The 19079-nt window shown below is 33.5% G+C and overlaps 1 protein-coding gene across 1 annotated transcript in view; it reads left to right on the forward strand.

The window, feature by feature from the left end:
• STYX (serine/threonine/tyrosine interacting protein) overlaps positions 1 to 19079 on the forward strand; it is a 33950-nt gene that overhangs the window by 2606 nt on the left and 12265 nt on the right. The window contains exons 2-8 of the mRNA XM_061182565.1: positions 8376 to 8408; positions 9849 to 9902; positions 13671 to 13768; positions 16585 to 16645; positions 17045 to 17081; positions 17511 to 17550; positions 17643 to 17693. Coding sequence (XP_061038548.1) covers positions 8376 to 8408; positions 9849 to 9902; positions 13671 to 13768; positions 16585 to 16645; positions 17045 to 17081; positions 17511 to 17550; positions 17643 to 17693 — 374 coding nt within the window. The remainder of the gene's footprint in view (positions 1 to 8375; positions 8409 to 9848; positions 9903 to 13670; positions 13769 to 16584; positions 16646 to 17044; positions 17082 to 17510; positions 17551 to 17642; positions 17694 to 19079) is intronic.

Consider the following 19079-nt stretch of genomic DNA (forward strand, 5'->3'; position numbering starts at 1 on the left):
TGATGATCCTGTCACTTCTATAAAAATATTACTTCTAAGTTTCGTGAAATACTGGTTAGAGCACTCTTTACAGGATAGTTGTTAGCAGAAATTTAGCTGTGTTTAGATCGGTTTGCAAAAAGACCATCATTCCTTTAAAACTGCTGTGATTTCCCATTGTTTTTTTTTTAAACATCTTTATTGGAGTATAATTGCTTTACAGTGGTGTGTTTCTGCTTTATAACAAAGTGAATCAGCTATGCATATACATATATCCGCATATCTCCTCCCTCTTGCGTCTCCCTCCCACCCTCCCTATCCCAACCCTCTAGGTGGTCACAAACCACCGAGTTGATCTCCCTGTGCTATGCGGCTGCTTCCCACTAGCTATCTGTTTTACATTTGGTAGTGTATATATGTCCATGCCACTCTCTCACTTCGTCCCAGCTTACCCTTCCCCCTCCCCGTGTCCTCAAGTCCATTCTCTACGTCTGCATCTTTATTCCTCTCCTGCCCCTAGGTTTTTCAGAACCATTGTTTTGAGGATGAAGTTCAAACCCTTAACGTCATCAGCATGGTCCGGTGTGAACTGGCATCACCTGCCTCTCTAATCTCATTATGAGCTACTCTTCCCCTTGCTCCATTCTCCGTGTGCCCTATCCATAGTCATCTTCTCTCAGTTTCTGGAATGCTTCAATGTTTTCCCCCTATCTCAGGACCTTTACGTTACTATTTTCCCCTACCATAACTGCCAGCATTCCCCTTGCCCTCTCCTCATTAACTATTTGCTGTTGGGTTAGATCTCACTTGAGGCATCATTTCTTCAGAGAAACTTTCCCTGATTTTGCCAATTCCTCCTGTCCCCTCTCCCATTCTCCAGACTAGTTCAATCCCCCAGGTTTAAAAACCTCTGTAGCACTTGCTACTTTTACTTTTATACCTACCTTTGTAACAGTTATCATACTTATAATTTTGATCAATGTCTATTTTCCACTATAGCCTAAAAGTTTCATAAGGAGGCTTGGTCACCAATAAATTTCTGTCTTATTTGCCACTGTTTCTTTCATTTAACAGTGTCTGATATATATCATAAGCTTGACGAATGTTTTTTGACTTAATGAAAGAATCTTGATTAGTATTAATAGTAGAGTCTTACTTGTGGCAAGATTACAGTAGTTTTTTTTACATGTGAAGAAAAAAAGAGCAGCTTACAGTAACAATTTTTAAACAAATCAGTTACATAGTTAGGGCTGTTGCTTTTATAATTCAAGAATTAATGTTTTACCTTCTTTTCAGATAGAAAGTGAGATATTTTTTTCAGCTGCAGTTTGGCAACTTAAATGTTAGCCTTTCCATTTTCTTTTCTCTTTTGATTCTCTTAGTACAGAATCAAAAATAGGAGTTGCTTAATGTGTCTGACTGAGGATCCCTCTTCTAGCTCCTTTAAGTTTAGAATGGTGCTTTTTTAACCTGACTGTAGAGTAGAATCACCCAAGGAACTTTTAAAATAACCATACCTGGGCCCCTATTCTGATTTAATTGGTTTAAGATGGAGCTAGATAATTCTAATGGCAGCCAGGTTTAGGAATAACTGATTTAGAAGCATCTTACTTAAATGCCCCTGTTTCTCCATATCCCCCCAACCCTCTCATTTTTGAGTAAAAATCTCTTTTGGTCCTTTGGTTTAACTAAAGCTTGAGTTAGGCATGGGAACTAAAGGAAAGAGCTTATTCTGAAGAGGACTGTTTTTTTTGGAGGAGAGAAACTGTAATACTACTTTTTCTGTTTTGTGAAGTGTACCAGCTCAGGTATAGTATTCTGATGTTTTGTTTTGTTTTTTCCTGAACTCCCCCAACCTGTATAAAAAAAAAAATCCTCTTGGTATTTCTAAAAGTTACATGTTTCAACCACCCTAATCCATCTGATGATAAGAATTAAGTTTTTATAGGTTACAGCCCGTGTCCTTTGGTGAATTTATTTATTTGTTTATTGGTCTTTGAACATTTTTATAGCATTTTTTCCTGTCCCCTAAGTGTGATTTTATAGATCATGTAACTGCATTTGCTTGAGAAGGAAGAAGAGAGCCTGAAAGGTGTTTTAATATGTGGTACCTTCTATCTCATATTGATGATTGAAGGATTTTCACTTGTGAATTTCTGTCAGAAGCATGGTGTATTTCACAATTAAGGATATTTTAGCTTAGCAGGCTTGCTTTGGTTTGAGAAATATAGTTGGACTGCTTTGCTAATCATTGAAGTTTGGGAAGTTGATTCTACTAATTATCTACAATAGTAATTCAAAATAGATCATTGGCAGTTATAATGGGAGTCTGACCCATTAATACTCCCATCTCTAAATTGATGGATTTTAGGAACTGTGGGCAGGTTGAGATTGAGTGTGATACACCCAAGACTTGGTTATTAGAGACATGTTCAGACAGATATGTGTCTGGTAGAGCACGACTGTAAGCATGAATGACTTTCAAAATCTTGATGTAGTACATTAAAGGCAGAATTGGTAGACAAGGCAGGTTTAAGATTTGTTCTGTAGGTAGTAGTCAGAGCTAGATAAACAAAGAGGGTAAACTCCTGAGATCAGGAGTATTGCCTATTACAGCAAGTCATGCTCACTAAAGTAGGCTGCATGCTTGTCTGTTCTGTGAATAGGAGTAATTTTTCATTCTCTTCTATACAGCTTGCTTTTTACTCCTGTAATATTTCTTCTATAAATACAGCATACATGTTCTATTGAATACAACCTTATGAGAAGCTCAAAATTTATTTGAAGCCTGTTTCACTTAAAAATTCGTGTAAATTTTGCATTCTATTCCATATGTTCATGTTTGTTTTAATGTTTTAAATTGGTGGTCAGTGAAAATACTTTTTTTCTCCAGGAAAACAAAAAAACAAAAAACAAAACTTCTGATAAAATTGATACATCAGAAAGAAGCACATGTTTATCCTGTGGCTTTAAGTGCCATCTGGCATATTGCGTAGTATTCCCTGGAATATATGTACACCATTTCCCTATATATGTTCCTCTGTTTTTCTTCTTTCATCACACATAATGTAGAGATTTCATTTTAGGTAAACTCAAAAGTACACATTTCTTTTATCGCTTTCTTCTTTCTCACAGCTCTGACCAGTTTTTTCCGGAAGATAAGGCTGACTGTTAGACTACTAGAGAATCTTTAAAAAAAAAAAAGAAAAAGAAAAGAAAAGAGAAAGAAATAAGATCCATAGAATCTAGTACCGTGGATCTCCTCAGTGCTTATTCTCTGGCAGGCACTGTGTTCAATGGTTAGCGGTTCTGTGACTAAAATGACAAGAATCTTTGACCTAACTTCTTTAACAGTTTTTCAATATAAAAAAGTTGTAACATATTGGTAAGTTAAAAAAGCAGGTAAACATTCAGTCTGTACAGTTTGATTACATTTCCCCCTCTACTGGCTTGTAAATTATATACTTTTTTCTATTCTATTAATCGCTATAAACTAATCATTATTATTATTTTATGTAGTCAGTATTTGTTTAAATATAACTATATGTTTGCCTTATAGTTCATTCTTACATTGAGAGGCTGTGTAGTGTAGCGATTAAGAGAATGGACTCTAGAGTCAGACTACGTGAACTTGAAGTCAGGTTATGTAGGCTCTCTGTACCTAAAATAGAAATGTAAAATAGAGACAGTAGTACCTTTTCTTCAAAAAAACATCTTTTAGAAGTTCCTTTAATAAGAGTCTGCTGGTAGTAAACTCTCTTTTGTTTGTTTGTATGGAATTGTCTTTTATTTCACTCTTGTTCTTGAAAGATGATTTTCTCAATATATATTCTAAACTAACAATTATTTATTTCACCACTTTGAATGTATTGTTCCTCTGTCTTCTGTCTTTCCATTCTTGTAGTTGAGAAGTCAGGGTCAGTCAAATTGTCTTTCCTTTATATGTAATCTGTCTTTTTTGTCTGGATGCTCTCTTTTTTTAATAGAGATAAAATTTACATAGAGTGTAATGCACGGATGTTAAGTGTACAATTCAGTGAGTTTTGTTAAATATATACACCAGTGTATCTACTGCTTGTATCAAGATGTAGACCATTTCTCCCAACATAGGAAGTTACCTCATATCCATTTCCAGGCAACCCCTACCCCAACCCACATTAGGCAACGAATATGATGATTTCTGTAACCATAGTTTAGTTTTGTCTGTTCTTGAACTTCATATAAATTGAATCATGCAAAATGGACTGTTTTGTTTATTGCTTCTTTCACTGAACATAATACCTGTGAAATTCATCTATATTGTGTTTATGGGTAGTTGATTCTTTTTCATTGCTGAGTACTGTTTCATTGTATGAGTATACCATGGATAGACATTTGGGTTATTTGGGGTTATGATGAATAAAGCTGCTTTGAATATTTTTGTACAAGTCTTTTTGTGGACGTATGTTTTCATTTCTCTTTGGTAAATCTTAGTAGTGGAATTGCTAGATTAATCGAGTAAGTGTATTATTAACATTTCATTTTATACTCAGCAATGTTTGAAAGTCCCAGTTGCTCCACGTCATTACTAACATTTGGTGTTGTCACTTTTTAACTTTAGTCAATCGTGGATATGTAATGGTATCTTGTGCTTTGAATTTGAATTTGTTGTTTTAATATAATTTGAATTTCCCTAATGTTGAGCACATTTTCATGTGATATTGGCCATTTAGATATCTTCCATAATGAGATGTCTGTCTACTTCTTTGCCCATTTTAAAAATTATGTTTTCACTTTATTGTTGGTGTGTATTTTTGTATTTTGGATACAAGTCTTTTGTTGGGTATATATTACAAATGTTTTCTTTCAGTCTGTGGCTTGATCATTCATTTTCTTAGCAGTGTATTTCCTTGAGCAGAAGTTTTTAATTTTCATGAAATCGAATTTACTAAATTGTTTTTTCCCTTTGTGCTTAGTACCTTTTGAGCCCTCTTTAAGACATCTTTCCTTTTCCCAAGGTTGCAAAGATATTCTCCTATGTTTTCTTCTAGAAGTTATATCATTTTTGTACTTATGTTTGTACACACACACACACACACACACTTTTTTCCGTTCATTCAACAGTTATTTATTGAGTGCCTACTATGTGCCAGGTACTGTCATCAAGTGCTGGAAATAGATACAGCAATGAAGACAGATGAGATGTTTGTGTGTGTGCTCGCATGCGTGTGCATGCGAGCACACACACGTGTGGTCAGGATCAAGATTCGTTTTATTTTCCAGACATTTATCCAGTTGTTCCAGCACCACTTGTTGAAAGACTTTTCTTTCTGCATTGAATTGCCTTGGTGTCTTTCAGGAAAAGTAATTGACTGCATATATGTAGGTCTTCTGGCCTCTATTCTTTTCCAGTCTTCTATTTGCTTTTAGTCTGGAAAAAGAAATTCTCCTTTCTGTGTTTGCTGTGCTGCTGTTTCACTGTTTACCTGTGCATTTCTTTCCTTTATCCTGCTTGGGATTTACTGGGCCGCCTATTTCTGAGGTATCTTTAACCACTTTCGGAAAATTCTCATTAATATCTGGTGTAATATCTCTCCTTTATTTTCTCACCCCTCCTTCTGGAACTTAGATTCTATGGATGTTAGACCATTTAATTCTATCTTATATGTCTATTAACTGCTCATATTTTCCATCTCTGAATTTAGGTCATTTCATTAGTTCTGTTTTCCAGCTCACAGATTCTCTCTCTATGTCCTTCTGTTTAGCCTATCTGTTGACTTTTCATTTCAGTTGTACTTTTTCAGTTCTACATATTCCTTTTGGCTCCCTTAAAAATTAGTTTCTTAATTTTTGGTCATACTTATGGTACTCTTATTTCTTTAAATATATTAAATGTGCTGTATTTTTCGTTGTTGTAATTAATATCTGCCGTCTTTGTGGCTGTGATTCAGTTGTATCGCTTTTCATGGTGATACGTTTCCTCTTTTTTTTTTTAATGAATTTTATATTGCGAGTTCATTGGAACCTATCTGTTTGAATTATTTCTGATCTAGGTTTAGGGTATGTTCCTCCAGAGAGAAAATGCATTTGCTTCTCCCAGGAACCCATAGACACTATTTACCCAGGACCACTTGACATTAAATTTTCACTTGGCCTCACAAAGATAATTGCATTCCAATGCCAAACCTGAGTGAAGACCAGATTGGTTAGGAAGACCCCACCCCACTACTACCACCACCACCACCTACTCAGAACCAAAGCTAGGAAAGGCAAGAGTACTCATTTTTATGGGGATGAAGTGAGGCCCCACTCCCTCCACTTTATCTTTCACTGAGGGTGTTGCCCTTTGGGGGTCCCAGCTTTTTGGTCATGATCTGACTTTGAGCAGGTCCTGGGCTTTGTCTCATGTGCCGTGCCATTTAAAATTAAGGCCATCATGAAGATGTGGAACAACTAGAACTCCCATACATTCCTGGTGGGAGTGTAAATTGCTCTTCTAAAACTTTTGACAGTGTCTAGTAAAGCCAAATATAGGCCTACTCTGTGATTTAGTCATTCCATTGCCACTTATATATCCAAGAGCAATAAATGCATATGTCCACCAAAGAGCATATAAAAGAGTTTTCATTGCACCTTTATTCATAATTGCCAAAACCTGGAAGCTACTTAAATCTCCACCAACAGGAGAGTGAGTAAATTGTGGAATATTTATACAATAGTATACTGCACAGCAATGAAAAGGAACAAACTACTGACATACACAACAACATGGATGAATCTCACGGACATTAGGCTGAGTGAGATAAACCAGACATAAAATAGTACTACTGTATGATTCCATTTACATGAAGTTCCAGAACAGACAAAACTAAAATCTGTAGTGATGGAAGTTAGTGGTCACCTCTGAAAACAGGAGATATTGACTGAGAAGAAGAATGAGGGAACTTTCTGGGATGGTGGAAATCTTCATCTGAGTGGGTATGTATGTTTGTAAAAATTGATTGAGCTCTACATTCAGATTTGGGCATTTTAACACCTCATTATAAGTTCTTTTATACCTACATTTTAAAAGAACAGAAAGAAATATAAGGCCCTGAAAAGACTAGCAGATCTTCTCAGTATGCTCTGTTTCAGTGCTTACTATCCTTGCTGGGTTTGTGCTTTCTTGTGTTTATGAGTGTGTGTCTCTCTGGGGATTTCCCTCACTTCTTAGTTCAGCTGTGCATTTAAACATACTTTTAAAAATATATTTTAACACTCATTTCATAGATAGTTTCTCAGGGTTTATAGTCCGCTTCTACTACATTGCTGAGACCAATTTTCAAGATTAAAAACGAAAAATGTATTTTGTTTCTCTATTTTAAAAAAAATGCTGACTGTCTTTGTAGGAGTACTATTCTCTCTTTCCATTACAGAGATATAACATTTCTACCTTATATGTTAAAAATACTTTTCTGACTTGGGGAATCTGGATGGAGGGTAAAGGGAATTCCTTGTACTATTTTTTTCAACTTTTCTGTAATTCTAAAATTATTTCAAAATAAAAAGGTTTTTTTTTTTTTAACTTTTTGCAGTTTTAACTTTAGAAACCTAATTACTATTTATAATTCTGAGTTTTAAGCAACCAAGCTAGAAACTTTTGGAATGTAGTGCATTTACAAATGAGGACTATCTGTACTATTTTTGATTCTTCATTTCAATTCCCTGTAATAGCTTTTTTCTTTTTCTTTTAAAATATTTTCTGTCTTTTGCCATTTTGCATTGGCATTTTGCATTATTTTCCAACTTCTTTATCTTGGTCTGCATTCCAAGAATGAACTCTGTACTTTGGTGAAGTGTATCTGTAAAGGAACTTGAACTAGACAGAACCTTAAGCCCAAGTGAGATATGGGAAAGGCTGTTTGATGAGCAAATGGCAGTTTAGATCAGGAATGGCAAATAAATACCTATCACATTCTGTTCTTTCATCATTGCAGATATTGCTCAATGACCACAGCACTCTTTCCTTCCTTGAGTCTTTCTCCACACAGGGTTTTAGCTATCCACTGCCAGTTGGTTAGAGTTGGCACGAATGACAAAAAGTCTATTTGACATCTCTGACTTAGAGGATCATTTTTGAGAGAAACTTCTGGAATACCTATCCTTATTATTATTGAACTATTCCATCCATTATAAAGTAACATAATCATAATTTTGGAAGCCCAATTATTTAAAGAATTACCTTAATCGTTTTCTTGTCACTTAAATTTTCAGGTGTTTGTGAAGCCAATTGAATCTGCTATTTTTATAGACTGTTCTATAAGTATAATGTATTTTTAAAAAATCCATACACTTGTATATTACATCTTTAACTTTTAATTGGGTGACATTTTTCATAATGTTATTTACTTTTCTTATGTTTTCCTTCCATTTTTAAGGAGTGGACCTACCCTATGAGACGAGAGATGCAGGTATGACAACCTTCTCATTTATTCCAGCCAGCCTGTATTACTGTTACTATCATTGTTAAATAATTTAACCTGATTTCACAAAGGATTTGAGTCCTGTTGACTCATGATCTGTAGGTTCATCACTGAGTATTTTAAATATTAACATATTTAAAGTTAATCGTGGCTCTTAAAAAGATGGGAGATGAAATTTCTTTCTTAGATTAGAACCATGGGCATAGTAATATATGTTTGTGCTTAATGAGTCACTTTGTTTTTCTTCATCTGAAAAATTGGGTACAATATTTGTATTATTTCTGAAAGCAGTTTACTTTCTGTGTTTGTCTAGCTTAGATAAACTCAGGAGAGTTGACTGTAAAGCACATCACCCTTTTGACTAATTGCTCATCTTTGTGTCTGATTCCCAGTCAACTTTCATAGTGAAGTTCTACAGAAGATTGAGTTGAATACTCACAGTATGGAATGAATGAATTAGTGATAGCTAACCCACATAGCAGTACTTTTTTTGTTTTGCATTTCAAATTTGCTACTCCCAAGATCAAGCAATGTTTCCCCTTCTCAGGAATCCCTTGACTTCTAAAAATCTGTTTGCTTTCTCTCTTTGTGAAAATTCACTTTTTAAAAATATGTGATTACCCGTGGGGCATTTTACTTGGTGCTATGGGGAATGCAAATATGAGTAAAATTTAGTTTCTGCCCACAAGAAGCTATTAGAAGAAATCACACCTATACACAAATAATTCTGGTGTCCCATAGAACCGAACTACAAAATTATATTAGTATATAGAGTATGATATATACTCTATATACTAAAAACTTTCTATATTGAATTCACATAGAATTCACACTGAAAGCTTTCTATATTGAATTCACATAGAATAAATTTTAATTCACCATTCAGAAGTTATTTATTTAAATTGCTGAGACTCTGTCAATAGTCAATAGTCTTTTTTTTTTTTTAAGCTCTGCAATAATACTTTACATAGGTAAAAGTTGTAATCTTGTTTTATCTTGTACTACTTTTGATTTGACTGAATAAGGTTTCGTGTAATTCCAAAGGGATGATTTTCTTTATACCTATTTTATTTCTAAACTATAGCAGAGAATAGAAGTAAAATTAGGAGTGTTTTAGTAATCTAAAAGACAACAATACAATATAGTAATTCTACTCAAACTGCTTATAAAAAGCACTATGGAAGTTCAAATACCTGACTTTTCAGAACTACATTTAAACTTTAAATGTGTCATTTGATTATATAAAGCACATCTGCATTTCTCTTCCCAATCATTTGCTCAGTGTGGCTAGAAAATACTCCCTAAATAACAGGCTTTTTAGCAAATTATTATAACAGCTATGAAAACACTCAGCTAATCCATTTATATGGTACATATTTTGTATAGATTTAAATTGCTGATGGTAAATAGCTCAATTTTTTTTCCTAGGAAATTTTGCCTGGATTATTTTTAGGCCCATATTCTTCTGCCATGAAAAGCAAGGTAAGAACTTTAGATTAGATTCATCAAGAGAACTTATTAACCAACTATTTGGAGTAAATTTTTTTAGTAGAAACAGTTTTATTTGAGGAAGGGTGCACCGATATTGCATATTAACAGTAGTTGTCACTCTGGAGCACCTACTTCTTTCTAAATTTTACTGGACCAGTGATTCTCATGTTTAAGCACAAATCACAAATGAGTTTTTGTATTTTTTTCCTCATGAAATCCGTGTATTTAAAAGACTTACCAAAAACTGACCTTTAATAATTTATTTACCCTCTAAGATGTTAGACATCTGTAATTGCTAATCATAGTTTCTGAAAAATATGAGATACAATTAAATCCCAAAATAAGGTTATTTAACATTTTAGTTAAAGGGTAAGAGAGTATGCATGCACGAGTGTATACGAATGCACTCGTACACACCCACATATTTTAATTGAAGTGACGCAAATCTTCTGTTCTTCCAGACTTTAGAGGTATGGATGTTCCAGGTTGTAAAGTATTGTACTATATATCTAGATGTCCTATATAGTTAACCTGAAATGTATTTCTTCAGTTACACAGTTAAAAGGGTAGATCTCATTCAAATATATGTAACAGTGTTATTGTCACTTCTAGAGGATTCAGCCCTATGAATTATGACAGTGCTAATTCTCTCTGAATTATAATGTGAAACATTATATCACAAATGTTTTCCCTAATAACCTGCCTATTTAGAAGTCAGTGTTCTTGTATATGATACTTACCTGCAGTAGGTTTTATAAAAACTGTAGAATTTAAAGCTTTTATGAAATAATTTGATGTATTTACGAATTTTGGTGATTGGGAGTTTTTTAAAGTTAATGTCATTCCTTTTGGTATTGGAAGGCTTTTTGACTGTTGAGGACTATCTAAGAGTAACCCTAGTCATTTTGATGGCCTACAGCTAAGTTGGAAAGGTGGGGCGTGGATAAAAAAATATCTATGTAAATAAATACTAAGGAAAGAATATGGTAGATAACTATAGAATTAACTGTGACTTACTTTGTAAAAACAAAGTTATGCGCAAATAATGTAATATTCACAAATACTGGCCTTCAGGATGATTTTAGACTATTTGCTTTTTGTATTCTCACTGCACTTTATAAATATACCTGTTATACTCTTTCTCACATTAATTTATAAATGTTTGTTTACAGATCTGTCGTCTCAAAATCTCTTCCCCCTAATTTCACCATAGTCTCATTAGACTGAAGAAAAGCTTCTATGGCACAATTTGATTATTTCCCACCATGAGTCATTATAGTACAGCCCATATTTCTTTTCATTTCATTATCCAAAAAAATAACAAAAGAATAACAGAGATAAAGAAACCTTAGGGAATAAACTCCTGTTCTAATAAACTCACTTAGTTTAGCCTATCTTTTATTACATTCAAATACAGTTTTAATAAAAGGGACATATTTAGGCTCTTTGTAAGTAGTGAACCATTTCTTTTTCTAAATTTTTCTGTTGTTTGTAGGTATGAGATAAGGTCATAATTTGCTTTGTATAAATGAAAGTCTGTTGAAAAATAAAAACTATTTTGTGTGCTATTACTTTTGGGTTCTATCTTAAGGTTTGTTTTTCACTTAGTAATCTAATGTGCCTTCCAGGCTTGTTAAAACATGTTTTTATCTCTAATTTTATATATGTTTTCTTGTAGTTTCTCACGTTAATAGAGTAGATATGAAAACTTCACATATCATAGATCAATCATAAACAAAGGAATGAATATTGAATTTACTTTGGAGTTTCCGTAAATGTGAATACGGAACACTGATTTATTATTTTTTTTTTTTAAGATTTTTTTTTGATGTGGACCATTTTTTTTTTAAGTTTTTATTGAATTTGTTACAGTATTGCTTCTTTTTTTACGTTTTTTTGGCTTTTTGGCCACGAGGCATGTGGGATCTTAGCTCCCCAACCAGGGATCGAACATGCACCCCCTGCATTGGAAGGTGAAGTCTTAACCATTGGACCACCAGGGAAGTCCCCATTGATTCATTGTTAATCCTACCAAATGCTTACCTCCTTTCCACTGTCTCAGGATGTACTCAGGAAATACAAAGATAATTGAACTCTAATCTATGCCAGACATAGGAAACCTAGCTGCAAAAATTAACATTTAAAAACCACATTTTCTTAGCTTAGGCTGCTGTAATAAATACCGTAGACTGGATGGCTTCAACAACCGACATTTATTTCTCACAGTTCTGGAGGCTGGGAAGTTTGAGATGAGAGTGCCAGCATGGTTAGGTTTTGGTGAGGGCCCTCTTCTTGGTTTGCTGCCTTCTTGCTGTATCCTCACATGGCAGAGAGACGAAGCTCTGATGTCTCTTCCTTTTCTTATAAGGGTACTAATTCCGTCATGGGTGCTCCACCCTCATGGCCTCATCTATATCTAATTACCTCCCAAAGGCCCCACCAACTAATACTGTTACCTTGGAGGTTAGGGCTTCAACATAGGAATTTTAGGGAGACACAAACATTCAGTCTATAACAAATAGAAATTATTCTTTGACTTCTTTCATGAATTATTAGTATTGCTGTTCTGGACTGTTTATTACAGAAAGGGAATTAAATATATAAGATTATAAACTGAAAATAAAAAACTCAAGGTTATTAATTCTGATTCTTCATGATTTGTTCATTCATTTCTTGAACGTATAATTATTGAACAAGTTCTATGTTCCAGGCACTGTTTTATACATACTTAGCATGAATCGGTGAACAAAGTCCTTATTCTCATGGAATTTATATTCTAACTATTAAAATAACATGTCACCTGTAAATTTCACTGAAACCTATAGTCACTTGCAAATAAAAATTTATTTGATAGTTCTTAGAGTTGTCATGTTAAATTGTTTTAAATGTAGAGCCCAAAAGCACCACAGAATATAATATCCTTTGGAGTTGCCAGTTTTAACTTTAAGAGAATTTTTAAACCCTAAAAGGTTAATTAGGTTTTGTGAATTGTATAACTTAATTCTGGCTTATAGTAGAAAAAGTGTACTGGGAGAGGCAGGGAGTAGTCTAGAAATCAGTGATGTTGAACAACTGTTTATGTCATAGTAGTCCTCTCTAAAAAATAAAAATTGTAGTCAATATATGTAACTGCCATTAACTGAAAACCCTTGCTGTGTGTTCCAGGCAGTATGCCAAACATATTTTCTTATATAATTCTCACAACCACTCAGTGAATAGGTAGGGTTTTCCTTATTTTCACGTGAGAAAATTGAGCCACAGTGCTCAGGTCATTAGCAGAGCTGGGATATAGAGCTTGGGCTCTCATGACTCCAAAGCCCATGCCTTTAACCACTATATAGTATTATAAATAAATAATAAAGAGTATATAAATGTAAATTATAAATAAGTAATAAAGTATAATAATGTAATAAAGTACATGATACAAAGGTCAAAGTGTACAATAAGGTATATAATGAAGGTGTAGTATTGTTTCCCAAATAAATTATCTTTAAGGTCATATCAAGCTCTAAAATTATAGATATAAAATAATCCTGTTAGCCTTTTGAGGACATGTAGTGTATTAACCTTGAATCATTGAAATATTTTGCTGATCACTTCAGGTATGTTATTATGAAATTAGCTTTGATCCCCTGTACTTAAAGCTCAGACGTGGCTACATTAGTTCTAAAGTTGAGTCCTGTGTATTTTCAAATATCTGTTTTACAATAAGATGATGTTTTGTATTTTAAACTATTTCTCTCCCTATTTTTTTTACAGCTACCTATACTACAGAAACATGGAATAACTCATATAATATGTATAAGACAAAATATTGAAGCAAACTTTATTAAACCCAACTTTCAACAATTATTTAGGTAAGAATTGTTGCTATAATTTATAAAAATGTTAAGGGTAGCAAACATGTAATGTTTTTATTTCAAGTTGATTTTATTATATCGGATTTTTCTCCTGTATATATATGTTTTATAAAGATGGGTCATACAGTACATCATTTAAAGAATAAACTTCCTTTAAAATATTTTTTAAAAGTAATTCATGCACAAAATGTGGAATTCTAAATGTTCAAAAACATGTATACTGAAAAGTAGGTTTCCCTATTCCTGTCCCCTAGATACTCAGTTCTCCTCCCTGCAGGTATCCGTTGATTTTGAGTATGTTTCCAGAGGTATGTTACATATATAAACATATTCTTACAGATCAAGTTAGCTTTTTTTAAAAATTACGTATTTTGGAGATTGCTTCATATTATTTCTTAGCTGCATTCTTCTTTTTTTTCCCCCCACACTGCACAGCTTGCAGGATGTCAGTTCCCTGACCAGTGAAAGCCCAGAATCCTAACCACAAGGCTACCAGGAAACTCCCGCATTATTCTTTTTAAGTTGCACAGTAATCCATTGTATTACTGTACTAAAATTTATTCAACCCATCTCCTCTTGTTGGACATTTAGATTGTTTCCAGACTTTTGCTAATGTAATGAGTATCCCTGTATATATCATTTAATTCATATGTGAATATATCAGTAGGATAAATTTGTAGAGGTGGAATTGCTGGATTAAAGAACATGAGCATTTAAATTTTAATAGATGTTACAGATTGCCCTCCAGTTAGTTGTATCAGTTTACATTCCCACTGTGTGAAGTAAATGAGAGGGACTCTTTCCTTGGTATCTCTCTAAGACAAAATTATAAAACATTTTTAATTTTTCCCAATCTCCTGGAGTAAAAAAGGTGTCTTGTGTAGTTTTAATTTGCCTTTCTAATTTATCTTAAAATGATGAGGTTGAGCATCTGATGGTTTTTAATGTTCTTTGTTTTAGCTTCATTTAAAAAAATAAAGCATATATTACACATGATACAAAGGCCGAAGGGTCAAAAAGGTATATAAGGAAAATGTCTCTTTCCTCCCCTAAACCCAGCTATCTAGTCTATCTCTAGCTAGGAGGCAGCTACTATTAACTCTTTTTTTGATATCATTCTAGAAATATTTGTATAAAAGCATATATGTTAAAACTGTTTTAATGTTCTGCTCTATTGTTTGTAATAATGAAAGCAACCTGAATGTCCATCAGTATAAGAGACTGTAAAATATATTGTGTGAATACACAATAGAATACTGTAACCATGAAAAAGAATGAAATATTTCTATGTGTGCTCATATGGACTAATCTTCAAGATTTATTAAATGAAAACAGCAAGGTGCAGAGCCATGTGTTTAAAAATATATGCAGTACATTAGGCATATATTCTTGTATATGCATAGAAAATTTCTGGACTGACAGACTAGAAACTTGACAGTAGTTACTTCTGAGAAGGGAAATTTAGGGTCTGGGATGGTAGAGAGACCTAGGTTTCATTGCAGATGTCTTTATACTGTTAGAATTTTTTACTGTGTGTACACATTTTTCAGTTAATAAAAACTAGTTTTAAAAAGGGAATATCTGTAATCTAAAATAAAATAGATCGAATTTTTTCTAATTGCAAAAGAAATACTTGTTCTTTATAGATATGTTGGAAAATACAGAATGACACCAAGAAAAATATTTAAAAAGTCATCCATAAATCCACAACCCAGAGGAACATAACTTTAACATTTTGGTATATTTCCTTCTAAACTTTCTCTACTGTATATGTGTATTATGTATACACACATATAGACTTGTGTATATTAAAATGAAAATGTTATATTTTAAAATGCCATACTATATAGCTTTCTAATTTGTATAGAATTTTTGTTTTTAGTGCCAAAATGTCCTGGATACAGCTTCTGTGTGATAAGCCCTGAATTTATTGAAGTTGCTGCCACCAAAATGATCATTAAAGCAATATTGACTTTAAATTTTATAACTTAATTACTTAACTAAGTTGTGTTAATAAATAGGTGGTGTTGGATAGGTTAGAAATGTAAGTTTTTATTTTTTATTTTTGGCCGTACCACGCGGCTTGCAGGATCTTAGTTTCCTGACCAGGGTTCGAACCCAGGGCCCCAGCAGTGAAAGCACCGAGTCCTAACCACTGAACCGCCAGGGAATTTCCAGAAATAGAAGTTTTTCACAAAATAAGGCTAGTGTTTTAAAATGACTTATTTTAAATGTTTTTGAAGGTGTAAAATTCCAGGACAGGTGGTCTTTTGTTGCTTGTTGCTCTACTGAAGGTTAGTTCAAACAATGAATGTTTGACTCACGGCTCTGTCAGACTGCTGCCTTCTATTTTGGTTAGTTTCTTCTCTCTCAGACTTTGGGCTTCCTCTGAATTGTCCTTTCTAGGGTTGTGAGGAAAGGTGGCAGGGCCATCCAGAGAAAAATCTTTTAGTCCTAGGGAAGTTGGTAGAAATAGAAGAATAACAATAAGGAAAACAGGCAATTTTTGTCTTTATTTTCCAGGTCCACTCTGATCTAGAGGAAGGTTTCTTCCTACTTGTGATTTTTCTATTTTAAGCAGATAGATTTTTTTTTATACTAAGATATCAGAGAAATGTTAACGTGTTATTTAAGGCTTTAAATGCTATCTGTGCCTTCAAGCAGTATAAAATCTATGGCTCGGTTCTTGGGAATATGATATTTTGAAAATTGTTTTGCATTATTTTCATGGTTGCCAAGAAATTTTCGTATTTTTTATATATGAAGAGAGTTTTATCTGAAAATGTGCTTATCACAAAATATTCTATTTTCAGATATTTAGTCTTGGATATTGCAGATAATCCAGTTGAAAATATAATACGTTTTTTCCCCATGGTAGGTATCAATATTTTAATATCATTTAAAATTTATTTATGATTTGACCTCTTAACTGTGGTTCTAAAACTTAATGAAACATGATTTTCTCCTATACTACTTTTACTTTGTTATGTCTGAAAATTGTGGGATTATATTTTTTTAAAAATTTATTATTTTTAAAACCTTTTTATGATCTCCAAATATTTGAGAAATCACACTTCAAATTTCTTAAATTCAAACTAATATTTAAACTTGTAATAGTTGTATTTGTAGCATTTTGGAGATTTTTGACATAAGGTAATTTTTATTCATATAAATAATCAGGAAATTATTTTCAATATGTTTCACTGTATGTATGTATTTTATGCTTATGTTACTCCACATGTTTTATTATAACACATTGTCTTTTGCCTTCAGACTAAAGAATTTATTGATGGGAGCTTACAAAGTGGAGGTAAATAATATTCCTTTACTTAGCTTATGTTTATTTTTAGGAGATTATTTATGATAGTTAATTTTTTAGTTAGTATTCGTCTTAATTACAACTTTCATATTCTGCATTTATGTATAATAGACTTCCCAAATTTGTATTTTCCCAACTTTTTGTTTCATTTGGATAGGCTTTCTTAAATATCTCTATAGAACTATTTTTCATGTTCTGGGTCAGCTTTAAATCTCTTTAACCTAAAAGTCTACTGTAATCGCCACACAGTTAATATATATAAATTCAAGGATTTGAAAATTAATAAGTATCCAAGTTGTACATATAAAATACATAAAATGTTTAAGAAAAGATTTATTGTAGTACGATACATAGTTTCAATATATTTTAGCTGCTGAATCAGGTATCTTTCTATCAGAATAACTATTTCTTGTTTTTCAGGAAAAGTTCTTGTCCATGGGAATGCAGGGATCTCCAGGAGGTATGAAGTTAGAGATAATCTTTCTTTCTCTTGCATTTAATTAATGAGTTGTGTTTTCTGTTTTTTTCTAAAAATTTTTTCCCCCTCTTCAGTGCTGCCTTTGTTATTGCATACATTATGGAAACATTTGGAATGAAGTACAGGTAAGAAAGTACTCTGAAACCTAGCCACAGTTTAGATTCTCATTAAAATAAAGCTTAATGGAGACGGTTTAGGAGCTTTAAGTTAATAATCTCCTGATTTTGTCATCTAGTCACGTTTGATTAGGCAGGCCCTTTTATCGCATGGTTAAGTCTCTTAATCCTTGTAGCGTGTCTACCTTGTATAGATCCACTTAGGCTAATGTTTGTTATTTTATGGAGCTAGTGCTAACTCTTGTTATTTTAAAAACCAAAGATAATTATAGTTGGAATAACCCATGGAAAACTGCTTGCTTACTACTAGGGAATTGGTTAATCTGAGTTTAAAAACTCTTAGACAAAGATGTAATAGCTTGCTTTGTTTAAAAGATTAATTTATTATGTTTTCCTTTAACAGTAGTTGGATGAAAAATTACCTAAGAATTGTTTTAGTGTCTGTTCACAATTCATTGTTTGTCTTATCCAAAATCATCTTTTCCAAGCATATTGCATAGACAAAAGAGAGAGAGAAAGACAGGCTGATGAGCTTTTCACCCTAAAACAAACCAAAAAAGCTGGCCAATGTACAGTATTTTCTTTCTTAGTGTGTCTTGTACAAGTTAGAAATCTGTTGTAATCATTGATACCTCCTTCTCTTTCACTCCTCATGTCCCAAACTGATCCTTTACGAAATCCTGTCTGTTTTTTGTCCTAAAATATTCTTTGAATCTGGCTCTTTCTCTTTATCATAATTTAATCTCCCTAATCCAAGCTCTAGTCATGTTTCCTTTGGACTCTTCCAGTAGTCACCTTCTTAGTGGTCTCATGTTTTCTTTCCTTCTCTAGTCTGTTCTGTTCTCCACACCACAGTGAGAATGATTTTCTCAAAAGATAAATCTGATCATATGTTACCTTACCCTAAAAAGCTTTCAAATGTTTCTGATCCTTAATAATTCTTAACATGGCCAATGAAACTTCACATGACATGCCCCTATCAATCTCTCCATTCTAATGCTGTGTTCCCAATTAACCCTCTCCATTTGAGCTATGTTCAGCATTGGATCCACATGCCTCACATATAGTAGACATTCAAATGCTTTAGTTTTTTTTTTTTTCCCCAAGTTATCTTTAATTAATTAATTTATTTATTTATTTATTTTTGGCTGCGTTGGGTCTTCTTTGCTGCACGTGGGCTTTCTGTAGTTGCGGCGAGCGGGGGCTACTCTTCGTTGCAGTGCGTGGGCTTCTCATTGCGGTGGCTTCTCTTGTTGCGGAGCACGGACTCTAGGCGCGCGGGCTTCAGTAGTTGTGGCTTGCGGGCTCTAGAGTGCAGGCTTGGTAGTTGTGGCGCATGGACTTAGTTGCTCCACAGCATGTGGGATCTTCCCGGACCAGGGATGGAACCCGTGT

Source organism: Eubalaena glacialis, chromosome 2 (assembly GCF_028564815.1).
Source record: "Eubalaena glacialis isolate mEubGla1 chromosome 2, mEubGla1.1.hap2.+ XY, whole genome shotgun sequence".
NCBI lineage: Eukaryota > Metazoa > Chordata > Mammalia > Artiodactyla > Balaenidae > Eubalaena > Eubalaena glacialis.